The following is a 27722-nucleotide window of genomic DNA, read 5'->3' on the forward strand; positions in this document are numbered from 1 at the left end:
TGTGTGTTTGAGCGTGTGTGTGTGTGTGTGTGTGTGTGTGTGTGTGTGTGTGTGTGTGTGTGCGTGAGGCCAGCCGCCAGAGAGAGAAGAGCAGACAGAACACAACAGAACAAACCTACTCAAATGCCTCTCTTTGTCGTCCTGTTAGAAAACACCCAACAGCTCTGACCCCTGTCCTGGCCGCCCGCTGCCTACACACTACAACAATACGACCACAAAACAGTCTCTGACATTACACCACCAGGGAGAGGTCCCCAATGACACACTCACTCTCTCTCTCTCTCTCTCTCTCTCTCTCTCTCTCTCTCTCTCTCTCTCTCTCTCTCTCTCTTTCTTCCCTGTCCGGTTGCTGCCCACACACACACACATCACCCCAACAGAATGGAGCGCCATGAACTTCCCACCACATTTGGCTCGTTCATTGTCTCGGACACCCAGCTCTCTCTCTCTCTCTCTCTCTCTCTCTCTCTCTCTCTCTCTCTCTCTCTCTCTCTCTCTCTCTCTCTCTCCCTCTCTCTCCCTCTCTCTCTCTCTCTCTCTCTCTCTCTCCCTCTCTCTCCCTCTCCCTCTCCCTCTCCCTCTCTCTCTCTCTCTCTCTCTCTTATGACCTCACAACACGACACCCACATAGCGGTGACTTCACCAGGTTAGCAGTCAACTGCCATGCCCAGGATGAGGCCTCCCAGACAGGGGATGATACACAAAAAGCCAGCCTCTCCACCCGGCTGGTTATGGCCAGAATGTAAATGTCTGTGTGTGTGTGTGTGTGTGTGTGCGTGTGTGTGTGTGTGTGTGTGTGTGTGTGTGTGTGTGTGTGTGTGTGTGTGTGTGTGTGCGTGCGTGCATGTGTGTTGCTTTCTTCTCCATCCTCCTCTGGTCCCTCCTTGCTTCCTTTTTTCTTGAAAATGAACAGAAGTGCAGTCAGAGAAGCACAATGGTGGAGTTTGTTAGTGGACATAAGGAGATGCATTGAGAGAGAGAGTGTGTGGGTGAGTGGGGGCTTTGTGAGAGGAAGATGATGAGAAAGTGTGTAAGGATGTGAATCTCCTCCTGGAAGACTAGAAGGCCATTAGAGATCGTCACATGGGTTGTCTAAATGGGGAGATTGGACATCCAACCTCAGAGATACAATAGGCTATATGCAGGGTTCGAGTTATGTGGGAGCCAATGGGAGCTGAGCTCCCATAAGGAAGGTCTGAGCTCCCATGAAAGCAGTAAAATCATACATCTGTGGGGGTCGCTAATAATACATTACCACAACCATTATTTGATCAAAAATGTCAATGTAATGAGTATTATGTATATTTATTTATATGATAAATATTCTAAAATAAACACGTTTTCCAAAAGAACTACGCGCACCAGCATTAATCTCCTGTGAATGACAGTATGCCTTTGACTGCCTGTACTTTACCACCAAGACACTATGGGGCGCAGTAGAATATTGTGCAACAGCAGAATATGATCGTTGAGAACTTGAAAACACACACACGATTATTGAGAAGAAAACATTCAGTAGCTAGCTATCATGCCGTCCCAAAAAAGGCCACTGCTGCCGACCGAGTCGACAAGCCTGGAAAGTTTCGGGTTTTCATCCAAGAAACCAAACTTGAATTCAGCTGCACCTGTTATGACACCTAACGTTGAAACTGTTGAAATAGCAGAGCTCAAACAAAAGCAAGTGCTTCCGAAGAAAGTAGCAGAACTCACCTCCAGAGACAGCTAGTTCGTTCAGGGCAGCCTATACTGTCGCTAAAGAAAGGATGCCTTATACAAAACTGAATCCAATTATGAAACTTAATGAGATGAATGGCGCGACAGTTGGCCCCTGCTCACCGATCCGATCATTCATGTGCCCAGATTGTAGAGCACATTGCACAAGAGATGAAACAAATTCCTTTCTAATGTCAAATCACTTGATTCCCGTAGTAGCATAACATTAGATGAAAGCACAATTCATGGACGAGCAAGGACCCCAATTGAAATAAGCCAGTGGCTTTCTTGGGTTTTTATCCTGTTAGTTGACCTTGTATGTAATATGTACTTTCATGTACCTACTTCTGCAAATCTTCTAATAAAGTTTTCAATCAATCAATCAAAGCATACATGATTATTTATGTCAGGTGCGATGTCACTGGAAATGGAGATGTGGACAATGTGTCGTGCTAACAGTGAAAGTGAATGGACTGTATAGCAAAAACAACAAAATGATTGGCCGAGATACCCGTGACTATCGCTTATAGCTGTTGTCTCATGTGGTGCTGTTGATGTGGTGAAATGAGTAGCCTATGGCTAATTAAAACTTGTAAGTCCCAACGCTGTGTGGGCATGATTTGCGCGCGTGCATGAGAACATTTCGCACTGTTATTTTGGAGACCCCCACAAAGCTCAGCTTATAACTCGAACCCTGGCTATATGGCTACATCATGTTCCAGTATTAGGCTATAGTAGACCGCTAGTACCGTAGCTCAGCCATCGCACTTTTCAGGTAAAGCTACAGTGGGTAAAGAGTGCCATCTGCTGGATAATTGGGTGCAAGTACAGAAAGTTTCAACTTCACGAAATAGTTGTGAGCAGGTTTTGTCCGGAGAAGACAGTACATTATAAACACATCATTGGAACATCATTAGAACAACAACATTCTCTGACACAAACAAGATAGACATACTGGATCATTTGACCAATAATAATAATAATAGGCCTACGGTAATAATAATGTTGGGAAGAAGAATACCAGTGTGTGTGGGCACAGCAAACTTTCGTCAGGTGGGCGTGGGCAATGTACTTTCTAGTGAAACCACTAGTGTCTGAGGCCTAGCTCTCCCGCTATAGTAGACGTAGACCAGGGCGCAATTGGAGTCAGTCTGCTAAATCGTGAGCTTAGAATTATACGGTTCTTCTATCTCCGTTTAGGGTAGTTCAGAGATATTGAGCGTCAAAGTTTTTACATTCCATTATGTTTTGTGAGATGGAACTTTTGTATTTTATGAATTACTAACTAAAAAATGTCAACATTTTAAAAAAGAACACCACACAGGCATTAATAAACACCTAATGGATCAGATTATGTAAAAAACTCAATTTTGACAAAAATGGAACCTTATAATTCTAACGTCACGAGGTGGGCGTGGGCAATGACCGGTGGGCGTGGCCTTGGCGAGGGATAGTGACGTTGCGTAGTGACGTACACCGGATGCGGAAGAAACAGCGGAACGACGGCGGCGACGCGTAAACAAAGCAGCAGAATCAGCCGCAGCGATGGTGTACGTGTCGAACGGTGAGTGGGTTTCCAAATGTCTTATTGAACATGCCTCAAAGTGTGTACATGACTATGTTGTTAGGTAGCCGTGTTTCGTTTCAAACTCAAACTCAAATTGAAATAATAAACCATTGTCGTAAGCTCTCTCTCTTTCCTCCCCATAATCGTGTGACACGCTTAACATCATTAGCTTCAAGTCATAACATATTTCTGAGGCCCACAGGAACTAGCCTACTACATTATCTCATCGTAGTTGTTATTGCAGGGAGGTCAGTCGGTGTTGATGGCACTTATGTGAGCTAACTAGGCCTATGATCTCCATGGTGGAAGTCAAAAAGCCCGTCTCAAATAAGCCTCAATAGCTATCCGCGTGTGACTTTTTCCTGCTGTTACTACTAGTGACACATCTTTCAGGTGATAGTAAAACAGGGACATGATGACGTAGCTATTTATCGGTACCCGTTTTGAAAGTACGCGAATAGATTTAACACGACGCCGTCTTGACGCTCTCCGTCATCCTTTTAACGCGTGTGTATAATATAATATAGGCTATAACATCATCACTGACATGTTGTTTGTGTTCCGTCGTCCCACAGGTCAGGTCCTGGACAACAGAAGCCAGTCTCCATGGTCACTGTCCTTCCTGACTGACCTGTTCTGGGGTGCAGTGGAGTTCATCGGCTTGTTGTACGTCAGCTGTGTGATACCTCTCACCTACACTTACACAGGGCCCTTTGACACCTAGTGTGTTTGCTTAAGTTCGACTCAATGGTCACTGGCTCATTTCACATTGCCCAATTGCAACCGCACCACAGTTATTACATATAGTAATGTCCTGATGGAGGAATGCACACATTGGCTGGGGTTCAACAGACAAATCACACATTATATGAAATCCCACACAATATGAACATTCTACGAAGTAGAAGAGTGCAGCACTTCCAGTATTGTTTACATAAATATACATCTAGTTCATTGTGTGTTACGGTACATGTGGGAAAACTAGGGTTGGGTGCTATGGTTAGGGTTAGGATTAGGGGTAGGGTTAGGGTTAGGGTTAGACATGCCAGCATGTACCAAGTCACCCTAGCACCTAACCCTAACCCTAGTTTTCCCACATGTACCGTAACATATATATGTATGTATGTGTACCTGTCTGTCTGATCATCTGCTTTGATTGGTTTCCCCCCACAGTTTCCAAACACTGGTCCAGCCAGATCTATCTAAGGGAGGAAACAACCGAGGCTCTCGCTCCAGTGGCTCAACAGATGGCAGAGGGTAGGTAACCTCCTGTACAAGCCTAGCCCTCACTTATGATGATGAGTTGAATTGGCCTACTGAAGCTATTTGGAGGATACACTCCTCTGAAACAACAGAACACTGTGGAACCAGATGTGTCACGTGTGCAGAGAAAGAGTTCAGGTGATTTCATGTGGAAACAAAGGACAGTCAAAATGGTTTTATTGATGGTGGTCTAACTATCGTCATCATGTCTCTCTAACACACACTCTTACTATCTCTACACTCTTTCTACCCACCTCTTTTCTATCCCATGTTGGGAGACTATGACTATGACTATGACAATGAAAATTACAATACTATGATGACAACGACAATACTTTGGTGGCTGCACATCCCTGGTTAATGTGATCACTTTATAACCTTTGCACTACTGATGTTTACATTACTACCTTTGCTCATACTGTATATTGCACATTGTTTCCTGATATAGCTTATTTTATACTTCTGCACATTAGATACTGGACATAAACTACCTCACTGTACTAGGTACCTAACTGTACATAGCGTATAACTATATAGCCTATTACTGTATATACAACTGTATATACCTCCAAACTGATGTTTACAATACTACCTCTGCACATACTGTATATTGCATAGTCACCTATCACTACCATTCTTGTTCTATTTATGCCCTTTATATCACTATTTGCACTCTTGGTTGGATACTAAACTGCATTGTGTTATATAGTACTTGTACTCTGCGATGACAATAACGTTTTATTTAATCTAACCCTCCCTCTCTCACACACACACTCTTTCTCACACACTGTCTTTCTGTCTCTTTCTCTCTGATCTCTCCTCAGACCCCCCGACCCCCCTGGTGGTAGGAGGCGAATGGGGAGGATAAACCATGGAGGGGGGCCCAGCGCCCCACCCGCAGGAGGGGGAGGATGAGGAAGGTGAGGAAGATGGAGGGCATCATCATCATCCCTGTACAGAAACAACCTCTCTAACCTCTATGCTAACTCCGTGTAGATCTGATAGGGGTGGATAGGTACAAGCAAGATGGCCGTAGCTCCACCCTGGCCTCTGATAGAATGGTTGGAGTTCCGCCCCCCCTGTCTTGCTTATTGCCCATCCAGTATTTTAAGATCTACACAAGTATCCCCTCCTAGGAACAGAATTGAGGTAGAAATCAGGACAGGTTCATTAATAACATATGGAAAGGAATAAGGAATTGTATCCCAACACATGTGTTTTATACCGTTCCTCATTCCGTCCCATGCATTACAATGAGACTGACCTCCAATTTCTACCTCCACCAGCCTCCACTGATCCAGTCCTAGGGAGAGAGTTTTAGGGGTTGTTTCTGCAGAGTTTATGACTATTCCAAAGTAATTTCATACAATCCTAATCTGTTGAACATAACTAATGGTCTCCTCTTGCCTCCTCCTCTCTTTTTCTAGGTAAGCGCCTGCACATCTCGTGTAGGCGTGGGGTGGGGGACATACACTAGCTGCATACATGTAGTGTAACTAAGCACAATGTCCTTGGAGTGTGTGTGTGTGTCTCCGCCCCCTCCTTATTGGCTGCCTCTGCTCACGCAGACTCTTGACGCTGCTCTGGGAATTCCTACACATAGGGGCCAGAGTGGCTGATACGGCAGCTTCCTGTTTCTGACCCCTCCCCTTCCTGCCCACGGTCTCTGATTGAGAATCATATCATCACTGTCCACTTGAAATGTAATTTTTTGTATCCCTATGTTGTATTGATTAAAGTCTTATGCTGTTGACATGTCCTTTTTTCTAACGTGTTCTCTGTGATGATAGGTTGTATTTCATGTTAGGGGGCATATGAGATGAGGCTACAGATGTTACCGGTATTCATTCCACACACTATTCAATTTGACTGTTGCAGCAGTTCTGCTCGTAAGTGCTCTGTAAAAAAAAGAAAAAAGCCACAGAGCAAGAGTACGGATTTCCAGTTTTTGGTTTATTAGAAAAAGACAAACGCATGAATGAACTAGAGAAAGGAAACAGTTGAAGAGAACAGAATGACCCAGCTATTACTACATCTCCACCAAACATGTGGCACATGTGAATATATAAAGATGAACATGCTATACACAATTCACTCCTATTTACAGTCGGTGGTGAACATGGAATAAATTAATTCACTAGGGGAACCCTGGTGGGTCTAGAGGCACATTGAAGACGACCAACAACTAGTTCATTCCCGGGGCCTGTGTCCTGTGGGTCCATTTCCACCACTGTTTACATTACACACACACACACCACCACTATAACGGTACCACGGTCAGGTGACCTGGGCTGAGGTGATTGTAGTCAAACACCATCTGTCTATCTTAGGCCTTATCTGATGTTTTGATTTCTGTGCAGATCTTCACAACGCCTGGCCCTGGGGTAGCCTTACACCTATCACGTCTTTCTATGAGTAGACCAGGGGAGGCTGGTGGAGGAAGACACGTGTTTGATACCGTTCTTCATTCAATTCCGTTCCATGCATTACAATGAGCCCATCCTGCGATGTCTACCTCCATCAGCCTCCCCTGGCGTATAGACATCCGAGGTAGGAAGAAGAGACTATGATTCCCCTTGAATGCCAATAAAGCCATTTGAATGTAATTGAAAGCTTACTGCCGTGCCTAATCCAACTCTATATGCCTTGGCTATCACCAACAATCAACACTGACTTATTCTACACTTCTAATTAAGATTCATTTAATTAACTTACAAGTAACATCATTTGACATTGCTCAACACAGCTCCAAACACAGCAATAAGCTCAAAACAGAACTGTCGTACTTCTGGGTGCAGGTCCTTGTTTGACCGTTGCGAGAAGCGGGGCAGTAAATTTCCAGTGCTGTTGGCTGAGAATTCTGCTGAGTGTTCCACATGGCAACGTCAGTCAGAATGCTATGCCCAGTGTTCTACTGTCGTCAAGGTGATGGGTGTCTGACGGACCTGGCCCTCAGCCCTGTTTCAGAAGAAGGTTGTAGTGGGTTTGTATTTCTGGTCGGACAGCCTAATAACTGACGACTGAAGAGGAAGTGGCTGGCCGCTCTCTCTGTCGCACGCACGCCCGGGTGAGGTCTGTCCTGTTCACCCGACCCCTGATATCTGACCCCCTACCAGACGAAGGCCGCTCTCTCCCTCAGCATGCGGACCCCGAAGCGCTGCCACTCCCGCTGGTGGATCCACATCTCCTGGGTGGTGTCCAGACAAGCTAACACGGCACCCCCCTTCCACGAGATCAGACGGGGGTCCATGTCCTGGAGAGAGACAGACACAGACATACAGACACACAGACACCACAGTGAAAAGGGCTTTAGATACCCTTCAGTTCCAAGGTCATTAGAGGTTGGTGAAAGTAGAAATCGGAGGACAGGCTCATTGTAATGCACGGAACACGTGTTTGATACCCTTCTTCATTCTACAATTCATTACAACGCTCATTACAATGAGGCTGTCCTCCGATTTATGCCTCCAACAGCCTCCCCTGCATTGGACAGTAAATCCAACACCATCTGTATATTATTTATAACATGTGTTGTGCTTCACAGCCCTAAGTCCTCTGTGAAGAGCTAGATAGATAGACAGTTATTTGTTTCACAAACTTTTCCAAACTTTTTCCAATCTTACAGTCAGCAGACATGAATCCTAGTGCGTCTATTCAATCGATGGCCTCCTTGTATGTAGGAGATCTCCACAGGGACACCACTGAGGGAATGCTGCATGAGAAATTCAGCCCTTCTGCTCCAATCATCTCTATAAGAGTGTGCAGGGATTTGATAACACGCCGGGTATGCCTTTGTCAACTTTCACCAGCAAGCTGACGCAGAGTGTTCCCTGGACACCATGAACTTTGATGACGTCAATGGAAGACCTATGCGCATCATGTGGTCTCAGCGTGACCCTTCTCTGAGGAATAGTGGGGTCGGCAACATCTTCATCAATAATTTAGTGGAGACTTTTGACAGCAAGCACCTCTACGACATGTTCTCTGAGTTTGGGGACATCCTTTCCTGCAAGGTAGCATCTGATGAGAATGGCTCTAAAGGCTTTGGCTTTGTGCAGTATAATACCCAGGAGGCCGCTGAGAGAGCTATTAAGAGACTCAATGGCAGAAAAGTGTTTATTGGACACTTCAAATCTTGCGATGAACGAGAGGCTGAACTTGGATCCAGGGCTCGAGAGTTCACTAATATTTACATCAAAAACTTTGGAGAGGATATGGATGACCAACGCCTTAAGGAGAGGTTTGAAAGATTTGGACCAGCCCTGAGCGTCCGTGTCATGACTGATGGCGCTGGTAAATCCATGGGTTTTGGATTTGTCAACTTCGAAAGGCATGAGGATGCCAAGAGAGCCATTGATGAGATGAATGGCCAGGAGATAAATGGGAGATGGATCTACGTGGGCCGTGCCCTAAAGAGAGGAAAGCGCCAGACTGTGCTGAAGCGCCAGTTTGAGCAGATAAAGCAGGGCTGCAGGACCAGATACCAGGTGTGTGTTTATGAAAGAAATATACATATACTGTATAAGTAAAATAAGGTCATAGTCATGGTAAACATTGTTGATGTATTTGAGGGATGAAAAACATCTCACTAAACAGGGTTTCTCTCTACCAGGGTGTCAACCTGTATGTGAAGAACTTGCATGACCACTTGGATGATGAGCAGCTGCACAAAGAGTTCTCCCACTTTGGAACAATCACCAGTGCAAAGGTGATGATGGAGGGTGGACGCAGCAAGGGATTTGGCTTTGTGTGCTTCTCCTCCCCTGAGGCGGCCACCAAGGCTGTGACTGAGATGAACGGCCGCATCGTGGCCACCAAGCCCCTGTATGTGGCCCTGGCCCAGAGCAAGGAGGAGCGCCAGACTCACACAACCAACCAGCACATGCAGAGGATGACCAGCGTCTGCACCGTTCCCAACCCAGACATCAACCTCTACCAGGTTGCTCCCCCACCTGGATTCTTCATGGCTGCCATTCCACAGGCCCAGCAGCCTGCTGTCCATGTCCAGGACCAAGAGCCTCTCCCTGCCTCCATTCTGGCTGTCGCTGCCCATGAGGACCAGAGGCAGATGATATGTGAGTCTATTTGTTTGTTTCTATGGATCCCCATTAGCTGTTAGTTACTGTTACTGATATTTACTCTCCCTCCCTCCAGGTAAGAGTCCCATCTCATCCATCCACAACATGCTAGATGTCACTGTGCTGGAGGCCCAGTGGGCTGAGGAGGCTGTACAGAACGTGGCCCTGACCCAGCGCAACAAGGAGGGCCAGACTCACAGAACCAACCAGCACATGCAGAGGATGGCCAGCGTCTGCACCGTTCCCAACCCAGACATCAACCTCTACCAGGTTGCTCCCCCACCTGGATTCTTCATGGCTGCCATACCACAGGCCCAGCAGCCTGCTGTCCATGTCCAGGACCAGGAGCCTCTCCCTGCCTCCATTCTGGCTGTCGCTGCCCATGAGGACCAAAATTCTGGACGAAATTCCTCCATTAGCCATAACACACGCACACAAACACCCACACCCACACCCACACCCACACCCACACCCACACTCACACTCACACTCACACTCACACTCACACTCACACTCACACTCACACTCACACTCACACTCACACTCACACTCACACTCACACTCACACTCACACCCACACCCACACCCACACCCACACCCACACCCACACCCACACCCACACCCACACAGGCTGCCATGCCACAGGCCCAGAACTGTGCTGCCCCATATTGGACCAACCAACTGGCTCTCACCTCTCAGCACAAAGGTCAGTATATTTAATGAAGCAACCCTGCACATAGAGACAAGACCACTATCCAAAGATTTGCCATGAATATCTTTGATTATGATTATCTTCCCTCTCAGCTACCCAGGCCTTGAGAAAGCGTCCTGAGTCTATTTGGTTGTTTCTATGGATCCTCATTAGCTGTTACAGTTACTGATATTTACTCTCCCTCCCTCCAGGTAAGAGTCCCATCTCATCCATCCACAACATGCTAGATGTCGCTGTGCTGGAGGCCCAGTGGGCTGAGGAGGCTGCACAGAACGTGGCCCTGGCCCAGCGCAAGGAGGAGCGCCAGACTCACAGAACCAACCAGCACATGCAGAGGATGGCCAGCATCTGCACCGTTCCCAACCCAGACATCAACCTCTACCAGGTTGCTCCCCCACCTGGATTCTTCATGGCTGCCATTCCACAGGCCCAGCAGCCTGCTGTCCATGTCCAGGACCAGGAGCCTCTCCCTGCCTCCATTCTGGCTGTCGCTGCCCATGAGGACCAGAAGCAGATAATACGTGAGTCTGTGTGTTTATTTCTATGGATCCCCATTAGCTGTTACAGTTACTGTTACTGATATTTACTCTCCCTCCCTCCAGGTGAACGTCCCATCTCATCCATCCACAACATGCTACATGTCACTGTGCTGGAGGCTCAGTGGGCAGAGGAGGCTGCACAGAAATCTGGCCACATCCCATCTTGAGTTCCAAGCGGCTAAGATCCCGACTTTTTAAACCGACCTCACCGATAAAGCATATTTAAGCATTGAAAAGATATTGCAATATTAATAAATTATTTCATTACAAAATTAAATTGATTGACTCAGCTATGTCTAGAAAAGGGTAAGCTGGACCTAGATGATACAAGTTAAAGCCCTGGTTGGACCAGATAGACCAGGCCAAGACAAGGCCTCCTTGACCAGCAATGCACCTCCCAGCTCAGCATCGCTGTCTTTCTCTCTCCACACTAGGGTTGGGTACCGAAAACCGGTACCGGTATGGTACCGGTTACTTTACATTCGGTACCTACCGAACCGAATTGCAACGGAGATTTCGGTTCCTCGTTTCGGTTCCTCTCTCGCCCCCTGGTGTCCGAAATGGACGTTACATGCAACAGTCAACCGCACGTGACATCGCCTGTTAAAGTTCCACTCAGTTCACGTAATCGAGACTGAATCGCTCTCAACATGCGCGAGGCGACGCGCTTGCAAAACAGTTTTGTAATTGGTCAGAATTTAGCGGGAAATTTGAACAACGACACAATATTGGCAGGGGAAAAGAATTGGAGTCGAATTTTTATAGACAACGGATTTACATGCTGGAAAAACATGCAGCTAAAATTCAGGGAACATTTGGACAATACGAGACACAAGGGAGCTGTGGTCGCATTCTCTTATTACAGGGCAATATGTGCGGTGCAAAAATAATATAAAATCATCACGAACAGAACGGTGGAGGTACGGGTAAACAGGGCTCATGTCGATGTCAACGTTGTAAACGTTGTTTTTCTCAGCTGATAATATGCATTACCTTGCTGTTGGTTGTTTACCTAATGCTCCATCTGACTGTCACACTGTGATTTGACTGACGCTGTTGTGTAAACAGTTAATGAGTAACGTTAGCCCGTTTTGTGCGTGTACTCTCATGTAGGCCTACTTCGTATTGATGAGCTGATAATCTTTCAGTGTGTGTGTGTGTATGTATGTATGTGACTGTCAGTCACAAGTTTATATTCTACGAATGTTGTTCAGTGCTGTATGCGCGTTCCCGGTTCTGTGTGTACTCTTGTGTACTTCATATTCAATGAGCTGATTATCTTTGTGTGTGTGTGTGTGTGTGTGTGTCTTGGGCGTATCTGTCAGTCACATTCAGTGCTATATGCGGGTTCCCCATGTTCTGCTGCAGCTGTAGCGTCAGGATATGTTGGTATTTGATCACCTTCTATATAAAACATCACCGCTCGGCATTAATGGCGTGCACGTGGAAAATTGCGTCAGTGACCACCCCGCCAATCAAAAGTACCGATTTAAGTACTGTTTCGGTACCGGTACCGTTTTTAAAGTATCGATTTGGCACCGGTATCGAATAAAACCCAAACGGTACCCAACCCTAATTAAGAGTGTTTGTCCAGCACCACTGTCTGTTCGGTTGAAGACACTATTGAAAGTGATGATAACCAATTGATAAGCACGCAAAATTGCAGTTTTAACTAAGGAATAGTCCCTACAGTCAGTCCTACTTAGAGCAGAGTAGGCCTCCTGGGCTCCACCCGTAATCACGCTCTGTAGGAGCAAGATGCAGTCTGAATCAGACCAATGTCTTAACTCAGCCACTCGCTCAAATAGTAAAAAAAACGAGTCAAGGTCTCGCTCATTGAACTTAGGCACAAGCTTTAGGTTATTAGAAATATCAAAACGGGGACCCACACGTTCCCTAGCGGGGTCGGAATCATAGAGAGAAAAACCCCCGACATCTTTACCCTCTTTAATTAACTTAAGATGCTCCCATTGAAATTCTAATTTAGCACGTTCTGTATCCTGACGGATTTTTTCAATCTCCAATTGAACAGTTTTCTCATGCTCTTGCCTGCTTTTCTCATGCTCTTGCTGCAACAACAACAACTCCTTCTGTTGGTCAAAAGTCAAATGACTACTCACGGGAGTTGGGACAGGCGTAAGGGTTAGAGATTCCTCCAGGATACCAGCTTGAATCAGATTATCCATCACGACCGTTCTTAAAGTCTCCTTGAGACGGCTAACAGTTTTACTTATTTCAATCTTATGGAGATCCGCGATTTTCAAAAGTTGGTCCTTACTACATCTCTCTAACAACTCCACTGATGGTTTCTGCATGAATTCTTCGACAATAGAAGCCATGATTAATGTGCACGTAACTACTATAACAACAAATGCCTCCCCACCTGTTGAAGCACACAAAACAGTAGCAGTCGCAGTCGCACCGAGCGCAGCAATGGAGATGTTCAACGGAGCTTCCCCAAATCCTAGATAGCTCAACCCTAGTCTTCGTAGTCTTCGTGTGGCTTCGTGGTGGGTAATTACGCACTCAATACCGCTAACACGGAACAAGTAACCAGCACGCTGGCGCACTCACCCGTGCTACGGCGATGCCCCCGAGACCACTGCTCTAGCCACGGTTACCACACAAAAATAATTAAAAAAACAACAAAAGCCCAACGCACTCCCCAAAGGAAATACGCCGCTATGCCTAACATGGGGTAGAAGGCATCAGCTCCTAAATCTCTCACCACTGCACAAGGAACAACCACACTCCTACCTAGGTGTCCCAACAGATAGTAGAGCAAATGGCGTCTCTAGCCTGGGCAAGTGTCTGGAGACAAACCGTAGTCCTCTCTCTCCCCCAGCACACAAACAAACACAAATAACTGTTGGCACAAATCACAACAGAAAGGTAACTAAGATGCCACAGCATCAACAAAACCATACCCAACTTATCTCCCAATTTTTTTTGCGCTTAACAAAGAACCAACCAAAGATCAACCAACCCAAATCACTGAAACTATCAAACAATGAAACAAAGAGCGCTAACCAAACTACAACAAAAGGTCCTACAACAACTAAATCCGACGGACGAGCCCCCATTTGTCACTAACCCGGCTCAGAGTAAGTGACAAAATAGGGAGACAAGTCGAGGGTAAAGATAAATTATTATTTTATTAATAACTAAAACAAAAAGTAATTTAGAAATGGGATGTGATAGTCAGTTTATCAGTTGTGTAGGGTGTGGGTGAGTGATCTGTAATGTGGAATGTTGTAAGGTGTAAACAAAGGAACAAAACGTTTGCCACTAACAAAGGAGTCAAAAAGCATAACCTGTATGGAGAGAGAGAGAGAGGGACTGATCCCCAATGCACAACCTATATAGGCACAGGTGTGCTACATCAGCCAATCAGGCCTCCTCTCCCCACTGCCATCCTGCAACACAATCAGAACAAGACAGCAGTGGAGGGAGGAGACCGTAACACAGAACATTTTGTAAAAAAATGTATTTGTCAAATAAATAACCTGTCAAAAAATACTATTTAGAAGCAATCATAATCGAGTCACGTGACTGCTTCTCCACCGATTCACAGCACAAGTCTGCTGTAACACACTCTGTGCTTTCAGTGTTTCCAATACCGCTTTAGACTGCTTTAGATTGCTTTAGACTGCTACTTTAGACCGCTTTAGACCGCTTTAGACTGCTTTAGACCGCTTTAGACTGCTTTAGACCGCTTTAGACTGCTTTAGATTGCTTTAGACTGCTACGTTAGACAGCTTTAGACCGCTTTAGACCGCTTTAGTCTGCTTTAGACCGCTTTAGACTGCTTTAGACCGCTTTAGACTACTGTAGACTGCTTTAGACCGCTTTAGACTGCTACGTTAGACCGCTTTAGACTGCTTTAGACCGCTTTAGACCGATTAAGACTGCTTTAGACCGCTTTAGACTGCTTTAGACCGCTTTAGACTGCTTTAGACCGCTTTAGACCGCTTTAGACTGCTGTAGACCGCTTTAGACTGCTTTAGACCGCTTTAGACCGCTTTAGACTGCTTTAGACCGCTTTAGACTGTTTAGACCGCTTTAGACTGTTTAGACTGCTTTAGACCGCTTTAGACAGCTTTAGACTGCTTAAGACCGCTTTAGACCGCTGTAGACTGCTTTAGACCGCTTTAGACTGCGTTAGACTGCTTTAGACCGCTTTAGACCGCTTTAGACTGCTTAAGACCGCTTTAGACTGCTTTAGACCGCTCTAGTCTGCTTTAGACCGCTTTAGACTGTTTAGACTGCTTTAGACCGCTTTAGACTGCTTTAGACTGCTTTAGACTGCTTTAGACCGCTTTAGACCGCTTTAGACTGCTTAAGACTGCTTTAGACCGCTTTAAACTGCTTTAGACTGCTTTAGACCGCTTTAGACTGCTTTAGACCGCTTTAGACTGCTTAAGACTGCTTTAGACCGCTTTAGACTGCTTTAGACCGCTTTAGACCGCTTTAGACTGCTTTAGACCGCTTTAGACCGCTTTAGACCGCTTTAAACCGCTTTAGACCGCTTTAGACCGCTTTAGACCGCTTTAGACCGCTTTAGACTGCTTTAGACTGCTACTTTAGACCGCTTTAGACCGCTTTAGACTGCTTTAGATTGCTTTAGACTGCTACTTTAGACCGCTTTAGACCGCTTTAGACCGCTTTAGACCGCTTTAGACTGCTTTAGATTGCTTTAGACCGATTTAGACTGCTTTAGATTGCTTTAGACTGCTATGTTAGACCGCTTTAGACTGCTTTAGACCGCTTTAGACCGCTTTAGACTGCTTTAGACCGCTTTAGACTGCTTTAGACCGCTTTAGACCGCTTTAGACTGCTTTAGACTGCTTTAGACTGCTTTAGACTGTTTAGACTGCTTTAGACCGCTTTAGACTGCTTAGACTGCTTAAGACTGCTTTAGACCGCTTTAGACTGCTTTAGACCGCTTTTGTCCGCTTTAGACTGCTTAAGACCGCTTTAGACTGCTTTAGACCGCTTTAGACCGCTTTAGACTGCTTTAGACCGCTTTAGACTGCTTTAGACCGCTTTAGACCGCTTTAGACCGCTTTAGACTGCTTTAGACTGTTTAGACTGCTTTAGACCGCTTTAGACTGCTTAGACAGCTTAAGACTGCTTTAGACCGCTTTAGACTGCTTTAGACCGCTTTAGACCGCTTTTGACCGCTTTAGACTGCTTTAGACCGCTTTAGACTGCTTTAGACCGCTTTAGACCGCTTTAGACCGCTTTAGACCGCTTTAGACTGCTTTAGACCGCTTTAGACTGTTTAGACTGCTTTAGACTGCTTAGACTGCTTAAGACTGCTTTAGACTGCTTTAGACCGCTTTTGACCGCTTTAGACTGCTTAAGACCGCTTTAGACTGCTTTAGACCGCTTTAGTCTGCTTTAGACCGCTTTAGACTGCTTTAGACTGCTTTAGACTGCTGTAGACTGCTTTACACCGCTTTAGACTGCTTTAGACCGCTTTAGACTGCTTTACACCGCTTTAGACTGTTTAGACTGCTTTAGACTGCTTAAGACTGCTTTAGACCGCTTTAGACTGCTTTAGACCATTTTAGACCGCTTTTGACCGCTTTGACCTGCTTTAGACCGCTTTAGACCGCTTAGACTGCTTAAGACTGCTTTAGACCGCTTTAGACTGCTTTAGACCGCTTTAGACCGCTTTTGTCCGCTTTAGACTGCTTAAGACCGCTTTAGACTGCTTTAGACCGCTTTAGACCGCTTTAGACTGCTTTAGACCGCTTTAGACCGCTTTTGACCGCTTTAGACTGCTTTAGACCGCTTTAGACCGCTTTAGACCGCTTAAGACCGCTTTAGACCGCTTTAGTCTGCTTTAGACCGCTTTAGACTGCTGTAGACTGCTTTAGACCGCTTTAGACCGCTTTACACTGCTTTAGACCGCTTTAGACCGCTTTAGACTGCTTTAGACCGCTTTAGACTGTTTAGACCGCTTTAGACTGCTTAGACTGCTTTTGACCGCTTTAGACTGCTTTAGACCGCTTTAGACTGCTTAGACTGCTTAAGACTGCTTTAGACCGCTTTAGACTGCTTTAGACTGCTTTAGACCGCTGTAGACTGCTGTAGACCGCTTTAGACCGCTTTAGACTGCTTTAGACCGCTTTAGATTGCTTTAGACCGCTTTAGACTGCTTTAGACCGCTTTAGACTGCTTTAGACCGCTTTAGACCGCTTTAGACCGCTTTAGACCGCTTTAGACTGCTTTAGACGGCTTTAGACCGCTTTAGACTGTTTAGACTGCTTTAGACCGCTTTAGACTGCTTAGACAGCTTAAGACTGCTTTAGACCGCTTTAGACTGCTTTAGACCGCTTTAGACTGCTTAAGACTGCTTTAGACCGCTTTAGACTGCTTTAGACCGCTTTAGACTGCTTTAGACCGCTTTAGACTGCTTAAGACCGCTTTAGACTGCTTAAGACTGCTTTAGACCGCTTTAGACTGCTTTAGACCGCTTTAGACCGCTTTAAACCGCTTTAGACCGCTTTAGACCGCTTTAGACCGCTTTAGACTGCTTTAGATTGCTTTAGACTGCTACTTTAGACCGCTTTAGACCGCTTTAGACTGCTTTAGATTGCTTTAGACTGCTACTTTAGACCGCTTTAGACCGCTTTAGACCGCTTTAGACTGCTTTAGATTGCTTTAGACTGCTACTTTAGACCGCTTTAGACCGCTTTAGACCGCTTTAGACCGCTTTAGACTGCTTTAGACTGCTACTTTAGACCGCTTTAGACTGCTTTAGACTGCTTTAGACCGCTTTAGACTGCTTTAGATTGCTTTAGACTGCTATGTTAGACCGCTTTAGACTGCTTTAGACCGCTTTAGACCGCTTTAGACTGCTTTAGACCGCTTTAGACTGCTTTAGACCGCTTTAGACCGCTTTAGACTGCTTTAGACCGCTTTAGACTGCTTTAGATTGCTTTAGACTGCTATGTTAGACCGCTTTAGACTGCTTTAGACCGCTTTAGACCGCTTTAGACTGCTTTAGACCGCTTTAGACCGCTTTAGACCGCTTTAGACTGCTGTAGACCGCTTTAGACCGCTTTAGACCGCTTTAGACTGTTTAGACTGCTTTAGACCGCTTAGACTGCTTTTGACCGCTTTAGACTGCTTAGACTGCTTTAGACCGCTTTAGACTGCTTTAGACCGCTTTAGACCGCTTTTGTCCGCTTTAGACTGCTTAAGACCGCTTTAGACCGCTTTTGTCCGCTTTAGACTGCTTTAGACCGCTTTAGACTGCTTAGACTGCTTAAGACTGCTTTAGACCGCTTTAGACCGCTTTAGACCGCTTTAGACCGCTTTTGACCGCTTTAGACTGCTTTAGACCGCTTTAGTCTGCTTTAGACCGCTTTAGACTGCTTAAGACCGCTTTAGACCGCTTTAGACCGCTTTAGACCGCTGTAGACTGCTGTAGACCGCTTTAGACCGCTTTAGACTGCTGTAGACTGCTGTAGACCGCTTAAGACCGCTTTAGACCGCTTTAGACCGCTGTAGACTGCTGTAGACCGCTTTAGACCGCTTTAGACCGCTTTAGATTGCTTTAGACCGCTTTAGACCGCTTTAGACTGTTTAGACTGCTTTAGACCGCTTTAGACTGCTTAGACTGCTTAAGACCGCTTTAGACTGCTTTAGACCGCTTTTGACCGCTTTGACCTGCTTTAGACCGCTTTAGACTGCTTAGACTGCTTAAGACTGCTTTAGACCGCTTTAGACCGCTTTAGATTGCTTTAGACCGCTTTAGACTGCTTAAGACTGCTTTAGACTGCTTTAGACTGCTTTAGACCGCTTTAGACCGCTTTTGTCCGCTTTAGACTGCTTAAGACCGCTTTAGACCGCTTTAGACCGCTTTAGACTGCTTAAGACTGCTTTAGACCGCTTTAGACTGCTTTAGACCGCTTTAGACCGCTTTAGACTGCTTTAGACCGCTTTAGATCGCTTTAGACTGCTTTAGATTGCTTTAGACTGCTATGTTAGACCGCTTTAGACTGCTTTAGACTGCTTTAGACTGCTTTAGACCGCTTTAGACTGCTTAGACTGCTTTAGACCGCTTTAGACCGCTTTAGACTGCTTTTGTCCGCTTTAGACCGCTTTAGACCGCTTTAGACCGCTTTAGACCGCTTTAGACCGCTTTAGACTGTTTAGACTGCTTTAGACCGCTTTAGACTGCTTAGACTGCTTAAGACTGCTTTAGACCGCTTTAGACTGCTTTAGACCGCTTTAGACCGCTTTTGTCCGCTTAAGACCGCTTTAGACCGCTTTAGACTGCTTAAGACTGCTTTAGACCGCTTTAGACTGCTTTAGACCGCTTTAGACCGCTTTAGACTGCTTTAGACCGCTTTAGACCGCTTTAGACCGCTTTAGATCGCTTTAGACTGCTTTAGATTGCTTTAGACTGCTATGTTAGACCGCTTTAGACTGCTTTAGACTGCTTTAGACCGCTTTAGACTGCTTTAGACCGCTTTAGACCGCTTTAGACTGCTTTAGACTGCTTAGACTGCTTAAGACTGCTTTAGACCGCTTTAGACCGCTTTAGACTGCTTTTGTCCGCTTTAGACCGCTTTAGACCGCTTTAGACCGCTTTAGACTGCTTTAGACTGCTTTAGACTGCATTAGACTGCTTTAGACCGCTTTTGTCCGCTTTAGACTGCTTAAGACCGCTTTAGACCGCTTTAGACCGCTTTAGACTGCTTAAGACTGCTTTAGACTGCTTTAGACCGCTTTAGACCGCTTTAGACCGCTTTTGACCGCTTTGACCTGCTTTAGACCGCTTTAGACTGCTTAGACTGCTTAAGACTGCTTTAGACCGCTTTAGACTGCTTTAGACCGCTTTTGTCCGCTTTAGACTGCTTAAGACCGCTTTAGACCGCTTTAGACTGCTTTAGACCGCTTTAGACCGCTTTAGACTGTTTAGACTGCTTTAGACTGTTTAGACTGCTTTAGACCGCTTTAGACTGCTTAGACTGCTTAAGACTGCTTTAGACCGCTTTAGACTGCTTTAGACCGCTTTAGACCGCTTTTGACCGCTTTAGACTGCTTAAGACCGCTTTAGACCGCTTTAGACCGCTTTAGACCGCTTTAGACTGTTTAGACTGCTTTAGACCGCTTTAGACCGCTTAGACTGCTTTTGACCGCTTTAGACTGCTTTAGACCGCTTTAGACTGTTTAGACTGCTTTAGACCGCTTTAGACTGCTTAGACTGCTTAAGACTGCTTTAGACCGCTTTAGTCTGCTTTAGACCGCTTTAGACTGCTTAAGTCTAAAAAACTTAAGCTTAGACCGCTTTAGACTGCTTTTGACCGCTTTAGACTGCTTTAGACCGCTTTAGTCTGCTTTAGACCGCTTTAGACCGCTTTAGACCGCTTTAGACTGCTTTAGATTGCGGAATTTGTCCCGACAGTTTCATTACGAATCAAAAGTACTTTTAGCGCTATTTTTATTTATTTATTTCAAGCTAATTTTTTTGCACTGCTCGTGGAAAGTGTTCGAGCAGATTCACGGAGAGGATAGGGCTTTGGTCCACCTTTCACCAGCCGCTGTCACAAATTCATCATTTGAAATTGGCAGCTCAGTCAAAGGCCTACAATGTGAATCCCACAGTTAAACTGTATGCAGATACATTTGGGGACGGTTTAACGGTGTTAAAAATCGGAAACCGCCCAACCCTAGTGTGTGTGTGTGTGTGTGTGTGTGTGTGTGTGGTGCCAGTGCTGGCCTGCCTTGGGTCGTGTGATGACTTCAACGTTCTCCACCACCCGTCTGAAGGAGGGGGGCATCTTGTTGAGGATGCGGTGTTGGAGGAAGTCCTGGGCTCTGTGGAACAGCAGCCCCCCCCCCACCACCAGGATACAGCTATACATCTTGCGCTTCGTCTCGTCTGATGCTGAACAGAAACAACAACAACAACAACCACAATAACTAATATAGAACCACGCATATAGGAGACTTGTAAAATACCTTTACGTTATGAATCACTGAGCAAAGCGGTTGGTTGGTTGAGTGGGTGTCCGTGTGTGTGTCCGTCCATGTGTGTGTCCATGTGTGTGTCCATGTATGTGTGTGTGTGTGTGTGTGTGTGTGTCCATGTGTGTGTCCATATGTGTGACCATGTGTGTGTGTGTGCGTCTGTGTGTGTGTACATGTGTGTACATGTGTGTACATGTGTGTACATGTGTGTACATGTGTGTACGTGTCCTACTTACCACAGCAGTCAATGCTGTGCAGGATGGCCTTGTCCAATCCCAGTGCTTTGCCCTCAAACTGGCTGACGGCCGTCTTCCTGGACAGGAGAGCCGAGGGGGGCTCCTCCATCTCTGCTCCCCCCATCAGACAGTCACTTTGGGAGTGTCCCAGCTCCGCGTCCTGGGCGTGGGCGCTACCACCTCCGCGGTCGGAGGGGTCACCGGCTTGGCTGCCCAGCTCGCCCTCGAAGCCTGAGGGCTTAGGAAGGGACTTGCGCTCGGCTGAGGCCTTCGACGACTGACCATGGAAGAGAGAGGGAGAAAGGAGACAGAGAGAGAAGATTAGCACGTACATACGCGTGCGTGTGTGTGCGTGTGTGTGTGTGTGTGTGTGTCCTACCTGGTCCTGCTTGCTTTGGGTGCCCATTAGGTAGTGCTCATCATGTGGGTCCTCTGGGTCACCTTGGGAACGGTGCTGTAGTGAGGTCATCTTCTGTCCCACGATCCCAAACGTGGTGGGGTAGAACAGAGCCATTGAGGCCTAGGAGAGGAAGGGGGGGGGGGGGGGGGGGTGAGGGAAGAGAATGAGAGGGAGGGAGGGCGGGAAAAATAGAGAGAGGGGGGGAGCAGAGAGGGAGGGAAAGAGAGGAGAGCGATAAAGAGAGAGAGAAAGAGAGAGACAGAATTTGATAGAGAATAATTTTTATAACCAGTATTTACTAACTGACAATTACAGTTACATCATCATCATCATCTACAGTACACCAGTGCCAGCCCTTCTCTGATTGGCTGAGAGGGTACCTGAAGTTTCTCATCCCCAAGGCGTAGCTGGTAGAGAAGTGCCGGGGATTCTGGGAAACGTGTGCGGAACTCATGGTCCTGTAGTCCGGAGATGTCCTGGAGGGAGAAGTTAATGAACACAATTTCTTGTTCCCATGTCCTTGTTTCTTGTGAGTCCAAACGGCAGCATTGAGTGTCCACTCTTTCACTGCTGTTTTTAAACTCCATCACTCACGAAACCTCGAGATTTGACTGCATTCTAAGGTGTGGGTAAGGTGTGGGACCCTTGCTATGCAGGCGAGGCTGGTGGAGGAGGTAGAAATCAAAAAGAAACGCACAGAACGGAACGCTCATTACAACTGAGCCCCGTCCTCTGATTCTTCTACCTCCACCAGCATCCCCTGATGTGATGACCCAACAACAGTACTGTCTAAGTAGAAGAGGCTGATGGTTAGGATCCCTCCCAAGGACCCTACGTAGCGTCTTGTTGAGTTAGCATAAGCTGAGTTAGCATGACTGTGTACCTGATCCAGGTGACAGAAGGTCTCTTTGAGCTGCTGCAGCAGCATACAGTCCACCCTGTTGGACAGCTGACAGTCCCTGTAGGGGAAGCCTGCCCTCTGGAGGAGCCAGAAGAAACAGCGGGTGACGTCTGAGCCGCCGTATGCTAGACACAGCCTGGGGTGAGGGGGGGAGACACACACAGACACACACACGCACACGCGCGCGCACACGCACGCGCACACACACGCACACACACACACACACACACACGCACACACACACACACACACACACACACACACACACACACACACACACACAGATTGAGAGAAAGAGAGACACACAGACACACACAATAGTGAATATTTCACACCAATAAACAACAGACCTACTTGAATCCTTGGATAAACTCCCCCTTCAATTCCAGTGTGTCTCAAAGCACATGCTCCTCCTGGAAGTACACATGCATGCACACACGCACACATACACGCACACATACACACACACACACACACACACACACACACACACACCTGGAGTTGCGGTGAGACACTCCGTCCTCCACGCAGCAGAGGCTGGTCTTCTGATCCCCCAAGTCCACCACGCAGGCGCTGCTCAGCCCGCTGCCGAAGGTAGCACACACTGACTCCTGGTGCACCACGATGGCTGTGATGAGGAGGGAGAGGAGTAGGTGTGTCCGTGTTATGTGTGTGTTCAGCCAGATAACTGTGTGTTAATATGTCTGTTTCTTAATATGTCTGGTGTGGGTATATGTGTGTGTGTGTGTGTGTGTGTGTGTGTGTGTGTGTGTGTGTGTGTGTGTGTACGTGGGTGCGTGTAGGTGTGTGTGTGCATGCGTGTGTTGTACCTGAGAAGCCCATATTGAGCAGCAGCATGTTGACCAGCTCCTTGACGTGCTGCCTGTTGTAGATGTCAGGAACTAATAAAATACACCGGTAATACTGCCAAAAAAACAATCAAACAAGAGCGATCAGAACTCATGCGGTCAATACCAGAGGTCATACAATGTTAACAAACCATTGAATGTTTTCTCCCAAGGTTGCTATTGCAAATAAAGATTTGTTCCAAACTAAAGGCCGATTTAGACTTCTGCGTAAAATCAACGCCGTAGCCTTGCGTAGTCCCGCGTGGGCCCGCCTTGCCTACGGCGTAGGTTGACGTGCACATCTGCAAAAATGTAAGAACGCGTCAGTTTCTACGCAACCGTAAGCTCTGTGATTGGTCCGCTTGGTAGCACATGATTCCGACTCTCTCGTAGACCAAAATGCGGAAGCCATGACAGAAATGTCATTTACTTTTTCTGTAATTACTTATTAATAAAGATTTGAAAAATTATGATAACCATAGTATTATCTTAGTTTAATGTTTAATGTTAATTTCAATGTATCATATAACTTTTATTTACAACAAGCATAACAACAAAAAGATCGCTATTATACCGCTTTGAGTACACCGTTCCAACGGAGCGCCCTATGGAAGCGTCAGGCACAGCCTTCCTGAGCGCGATTCACATTTACGAGATGTACAATCCTGTTTATTTAGAAATAAATGATTAGTCACAGGGAGCCCCATGACTGTTCGTTGAGTTTAAATTATATTTATGATAGACATATTTAATGTTAAGTTCTATGATTGGTCCGCTTGGTAGCGTCACATTCCGACTCTCGTAAATGCGGAAGTCATGACAGAAATGTCATTTACTTTTTTCCGCGGACCAACGTAGAACTATAAACTTGGAGAGTAAATTCGACGCAGGAGTATAAATCAGGCTTAACTGGCCTAGATAAATAATGGTCAAATAAAACAGTTATGATCCCTATCCAGTAGGGGTGGGCATCAATGATCGACGATCGATAATTGATCGATAAGGATCTTGGTCGATCACAAAATATTTTGCTCGATAATCGTTAATATTTTTTTTATTTTTTTATAATAATAATAATAATAATGGAAATTAGTTTGTCCACGTTATGTGTGAGAAATAAACTTTGCATTTGCGCAAATTAAACGAAAGAAGGTTTCCTCGGTTGGCCAAATTAGCGCGGACCTACCTCTGCATCCCCGCAACCTCGGTGCCCTCGGAGCGAGTGTTTTCTGCGGCTGGCCTAACTGTCACCAGATTGCGTTCGTCTCTCACCCCTGAACATGTTAACATGATCATCTTTTTGAACAAGAACCAGTAGGCCTGCCGCCTACAGTCTCTCGCTGGAGTTTACATTTAAGTTAAGCTGGACGCTCTTAAGGACACTAACGTTTTCAGTCATCCTCCTATTTGTGAGTAACTGTTTTTTTACCGCTCCTATGGTGAGTTACTTATTTTCTATATTTTTATTTATAATGTAAAATGTGTTTTTAAGTTAAACAATTTAGGCTACTCACTGCCTTGTTTAAGAGGATTGTTATCTGACTGTAGTGTCTAGTTTGAATGTGAATGAATGAATGTGTGCAATAGCAACACAAATAAAGTTTTTTCCCCAAGGAAAACATGCTTGTTATTTCTGCCCTAGTTTTTATTTTATTTTTTTTGATGAAAAAAAAGCTTATCGATTAATCGATAATTGATCGTTAATTCTTGCGATTATCGAAAAAGAAATTTTGATCGTTTGCCCAGCCCTACTATCCAGGTAAGTCCCATTGAGCTCTGCATCTCTTTTCGACAGGAGCACTGGCCTGTCAATCACCTGGCCTTGTCCAGTCTCCCCTAACCTCGTCCATAAGCTATCACACAAGTCTCGTGAGATTTAACAAAATAAGCCTGTATTTTTGCTTTAGCGATGTTGATGGAATACCCACTGGCCTTAATGGGAGTGAATTTACTGAGTAGATTATTTGTTATTATTTGATTTTAGCGAATCACACGGCTCCGAGGCGCAGCTCCGAATCAGAAACGGTGCAACCCCTGGGGGGGAAGGAGGCGGGAAGTGCTGTGGGAGATGATTGATGCATAGTATAGCTAATGACTATGTGCTGTCCGTTTTCAACGGTCTTTCTATTGGCTTAAGGAAGGCCAAGCTTGACGCATTGGTCCACCAGACCAATTTCTACCATTTCGGGCAGAAGTGTCAGAGAACGAGACTAAGTCTTCCCTGCTAAGTCTCCCCTCCCCTGCCTGCCTACCTTGAGGTCTTTCAGAGGGATTTCTAGAAGCTTCTGGATGACGTGGCTCCAGATGGCCTCCAGGTCAGCCAGAACAGCGGTCAGCGAACCCCCCGCCCCCGCATGCACGTTGAGCTGCCCCCTACTGATAGGCCAGTGTATGTTGTAACTGTCCGTGGGGTTCACATAAAGAGCCTGGTCAGAGGGAAGAGAAAACAGAGGGGGAGAGAAGAGGAGGAGGAGGAGTAAGAGGAGAAGAGAGGAGGGATGTACAGTATAAGCCATTGACACAAACAAACAAAGAATTAACATTTCAAGCAAAGACCTAAGTTCTGGGCCCTGGACAGTCTGGACGGATTGTATGGCAGCTGCTGGACTGAAAAAATCAGGTGTAGTGCTGAGGCACAAACATGTACATTTCAAGCCTGCAAACTGTGACACTTTAAATAACGTGAAACAATACTATTGTGCAATATGACAACCCTAGTCGTCTATCTGTACAGTATAGTACAGTGGATAGTGTACATAGCCTTTATTTATGTAAACCAGCTCCTTCCCTTCTTGTGATTTTTTTTTTTAAAGTTTTTTTTTTTCCCTTTCCTAACACCAGGGGAGCCACCCCTCCTAAATTTCGTTGTTTGGTACCTGTACTGTAGCAATGACAATAAAGTCCATTCATTCATTCATTCATTCATTCATTCATAAATGCAGCAGATTTATCACACACAAAATAGATGTTCACTCTTCCTAATCGCAGACTATTCCTCCATAAAGTTTCCTCCTCAGACAGTCGTTGGTCTTTCTGTCGTAGGACTGGTGGAAGTGTTGGAGGTATACTGTGTACCATCGTCACACTTTTAATCATGCAGTGGTGCCCTCTTACCCAGAGTTCCATTTCCATTTTTACTTTTGTTATAGCAATCTGTGTGTGTGTGTGTGTGTGTGTGTGTGTGTGTGTGTGTGTGTGTGTGTGGTGGGGGGAGGGGTTGCTCTCACCTCATCCCCCACTAGGTGCTCTGGCTGGTGGGCTGTGTTGGTCCACTTCACCCTGGAGCTGCTGTCCAGGACCGCTGGACGGATCTGCCTGTTATAGGACCTGGCCTGCAACGCAACACAACACACGCACACACACACACACACACACACACACACACACACAGCTGACACGATCAATACTCTGGTTAGGAACCCACACAAACACAAACACACACACACAAACACACACACAAACACACACAAACACACACACACCTGTTCAGAAGACACTGGAGTCCGTCGAACTCCATTGGACATCTTCTTGGACCAGATGGCTTGGTCAACCATCTTGAGACCGTTCTGCCTCTGTTCATTACACTCTGGTTTCTGTCTCAAGGGAATAAGTAGTGGTATGAGGAGAGACAGAGAGAGACACAGAGAGAGAGAGAGAGAGAGAGAGAGAGAGAGAGAGAGAGAGAGAGAGAGAGAGAGAGAGAGAGAGAGGAAATGTGAGTTGTTACAGGGTGAAATGTATGATATATGTATGAGTGTGTGTGCGTATGTTTTCATAATAAGGCAGGCTGTAGCCATCCCAAACAAAATGTGTGTGTGTGAGTGTGTGTGTGTGTGTGTGTGTGTGTGTGTGTGTGTGTGTGTGTGTGTGTGTGTGTGTGTGTGTGTGTGTGTGTGTGTGTGTGTGTGTGGTTCGAGGGGAATGTCAGACTCACATTGAGACCCTCCCTCAGCAGCCACGGGTCCTCATAACGGGGCTGGCCGGTTTGTTTATGTTTGCGAGCGATAACGTGAGGGACCGTCACCGGGAGCGTGTCGGTGGCTCTGCCGATCCTCAACGTCTTAGACCCGGGGTGAATGACCACGATGAAGTTGCTCTGAATTTGCTGAGGACACACATGATTGAATGGTGTTAATTATGATTATAATGTATACGGTGGCCCGAAACGTCCACTTAAAATCAGCTTCGCTCACTTACTTCTTGAAGGGGCTCGGGGATGACCGGCGGAGCGATCGGTCTCTTGACACCACGCTGCTCCTTCTCTTTCTCCTTCTCTCGCTCCTTCTCTTTCTCTTTGCCGTTCTCTTGTTCTCTCTCCGCTTGTGTCATGGTGACGGGATTGTCGTATGTGAAATACTAAATCTGTGTAAGCAATGGTTTTAACATATAAGGTGTTTAGTAGTGGACAGAGGGTTTACAGAATCGTTCACGCGATTAGTTCCGTGTTTGGTCACGTGGTACACAGCAAACCT

General features: G+C 46.1%; 2 protein-coding genes and 1 pseudogene across 3 annotated transcripts; 2 read left to right on the forward strand and 1 right to left on the reverse strand.

Annotated features, from left to right (window-relative positions):
- The first annotated feature begins 3202 nt into the window (after nt 1-3202).
- selenok (selenoprotein K) lies at nt 3203-6294 on the forward strand. Its single transcript, XM_080535282.1, has 5 exons — nt 3203-3277; nt 3856-3946; nt 4454-4537; nt 5368-5463; nt 5971-6294. The coding sequence occupies exons 1-4, from the start codon at nt 3259-3261 to the stop codon at nt 5456-5458; spliced, it is 285 nt and encodes a 94-aa protein (XP_080391408.1). The 5' UTR covers nt 3203-3258; the 3' UTR covers nt 5459-5463; nt 5971-6294.
- A 338-nt stretch (nt 6295-6632) lies between these two features.
- Nucleotides 6633-27579, reverse strand: actr8 (actin related protein 8; the record flags this gene model as incomplete). The annotated part of the gene is made up of 13 exons (XM_080534116.1): nt 6633-7796; nt 20619-20782; nt 21102-21378; nt 21481-21621; nt 21882-21977; nt 22385-22538; nt 22898-23030; nt 23233-23326; nt 25503-25676; nt 26478-26582; nt 26733-26843; nt 27185-27355; nt 27448-27579. The coding sequence occupies 13 exons, from the start codon at nt 27577-27579 to the stop codon at nt 7653-7655; spliced, it is 1896 nt and encodes a 631-aa protein (XP_080390242.1). The 3' UTR covers nt 6633-7652.
- Nucleotides 8178-11039, forward strand: LOC308159631 (polyadenylate-binding protein 1-like; annotated as a pseudogene). The gene is made up of 3 exons: nt 8178-9030; nt 9156-9618; nt 10936-11039. The product of its transcript is annotated as a polyadenylate-binding protein 1-like (transcript).
- Nucleotides 27580-27722: the final 143 nt, after the last annotated feature.

Source organism: Nansenia antarctica (genome assembly GCF_963989245.1).
Source record: "Nansenia antarctica genome assembly, chromosome: 6".
Taxonomy (NCBI): Eukaryota; Metazoa; Chordata; class Actinopteri; order Argentiniformes; family Microstomatidae; genus Nansenia; species Nansenia antarctica.

What these genes read in the sequence shown, in the direction of transcription:
- selenok (XM_080535282.1), top strand. An exon ending in GTGGAGTTCATCGGCTTGTT is followed by an intron (nt 3,947 to 4,453) that starts GTACGTCAGCTG and finishes TTCCCCCCACAG; the next exon opens with TTTCCAAACACTGGTCCAGC. An exon ending in GGCTCAACAGATGGCAGAGG is followed by an intron (nt 4,538 to 5,367) that starts GTAGGTAACCTC and finishes ATCTCTCCTCAG; the next exon opens with ACCCCCCGACCCCCCTGGTG.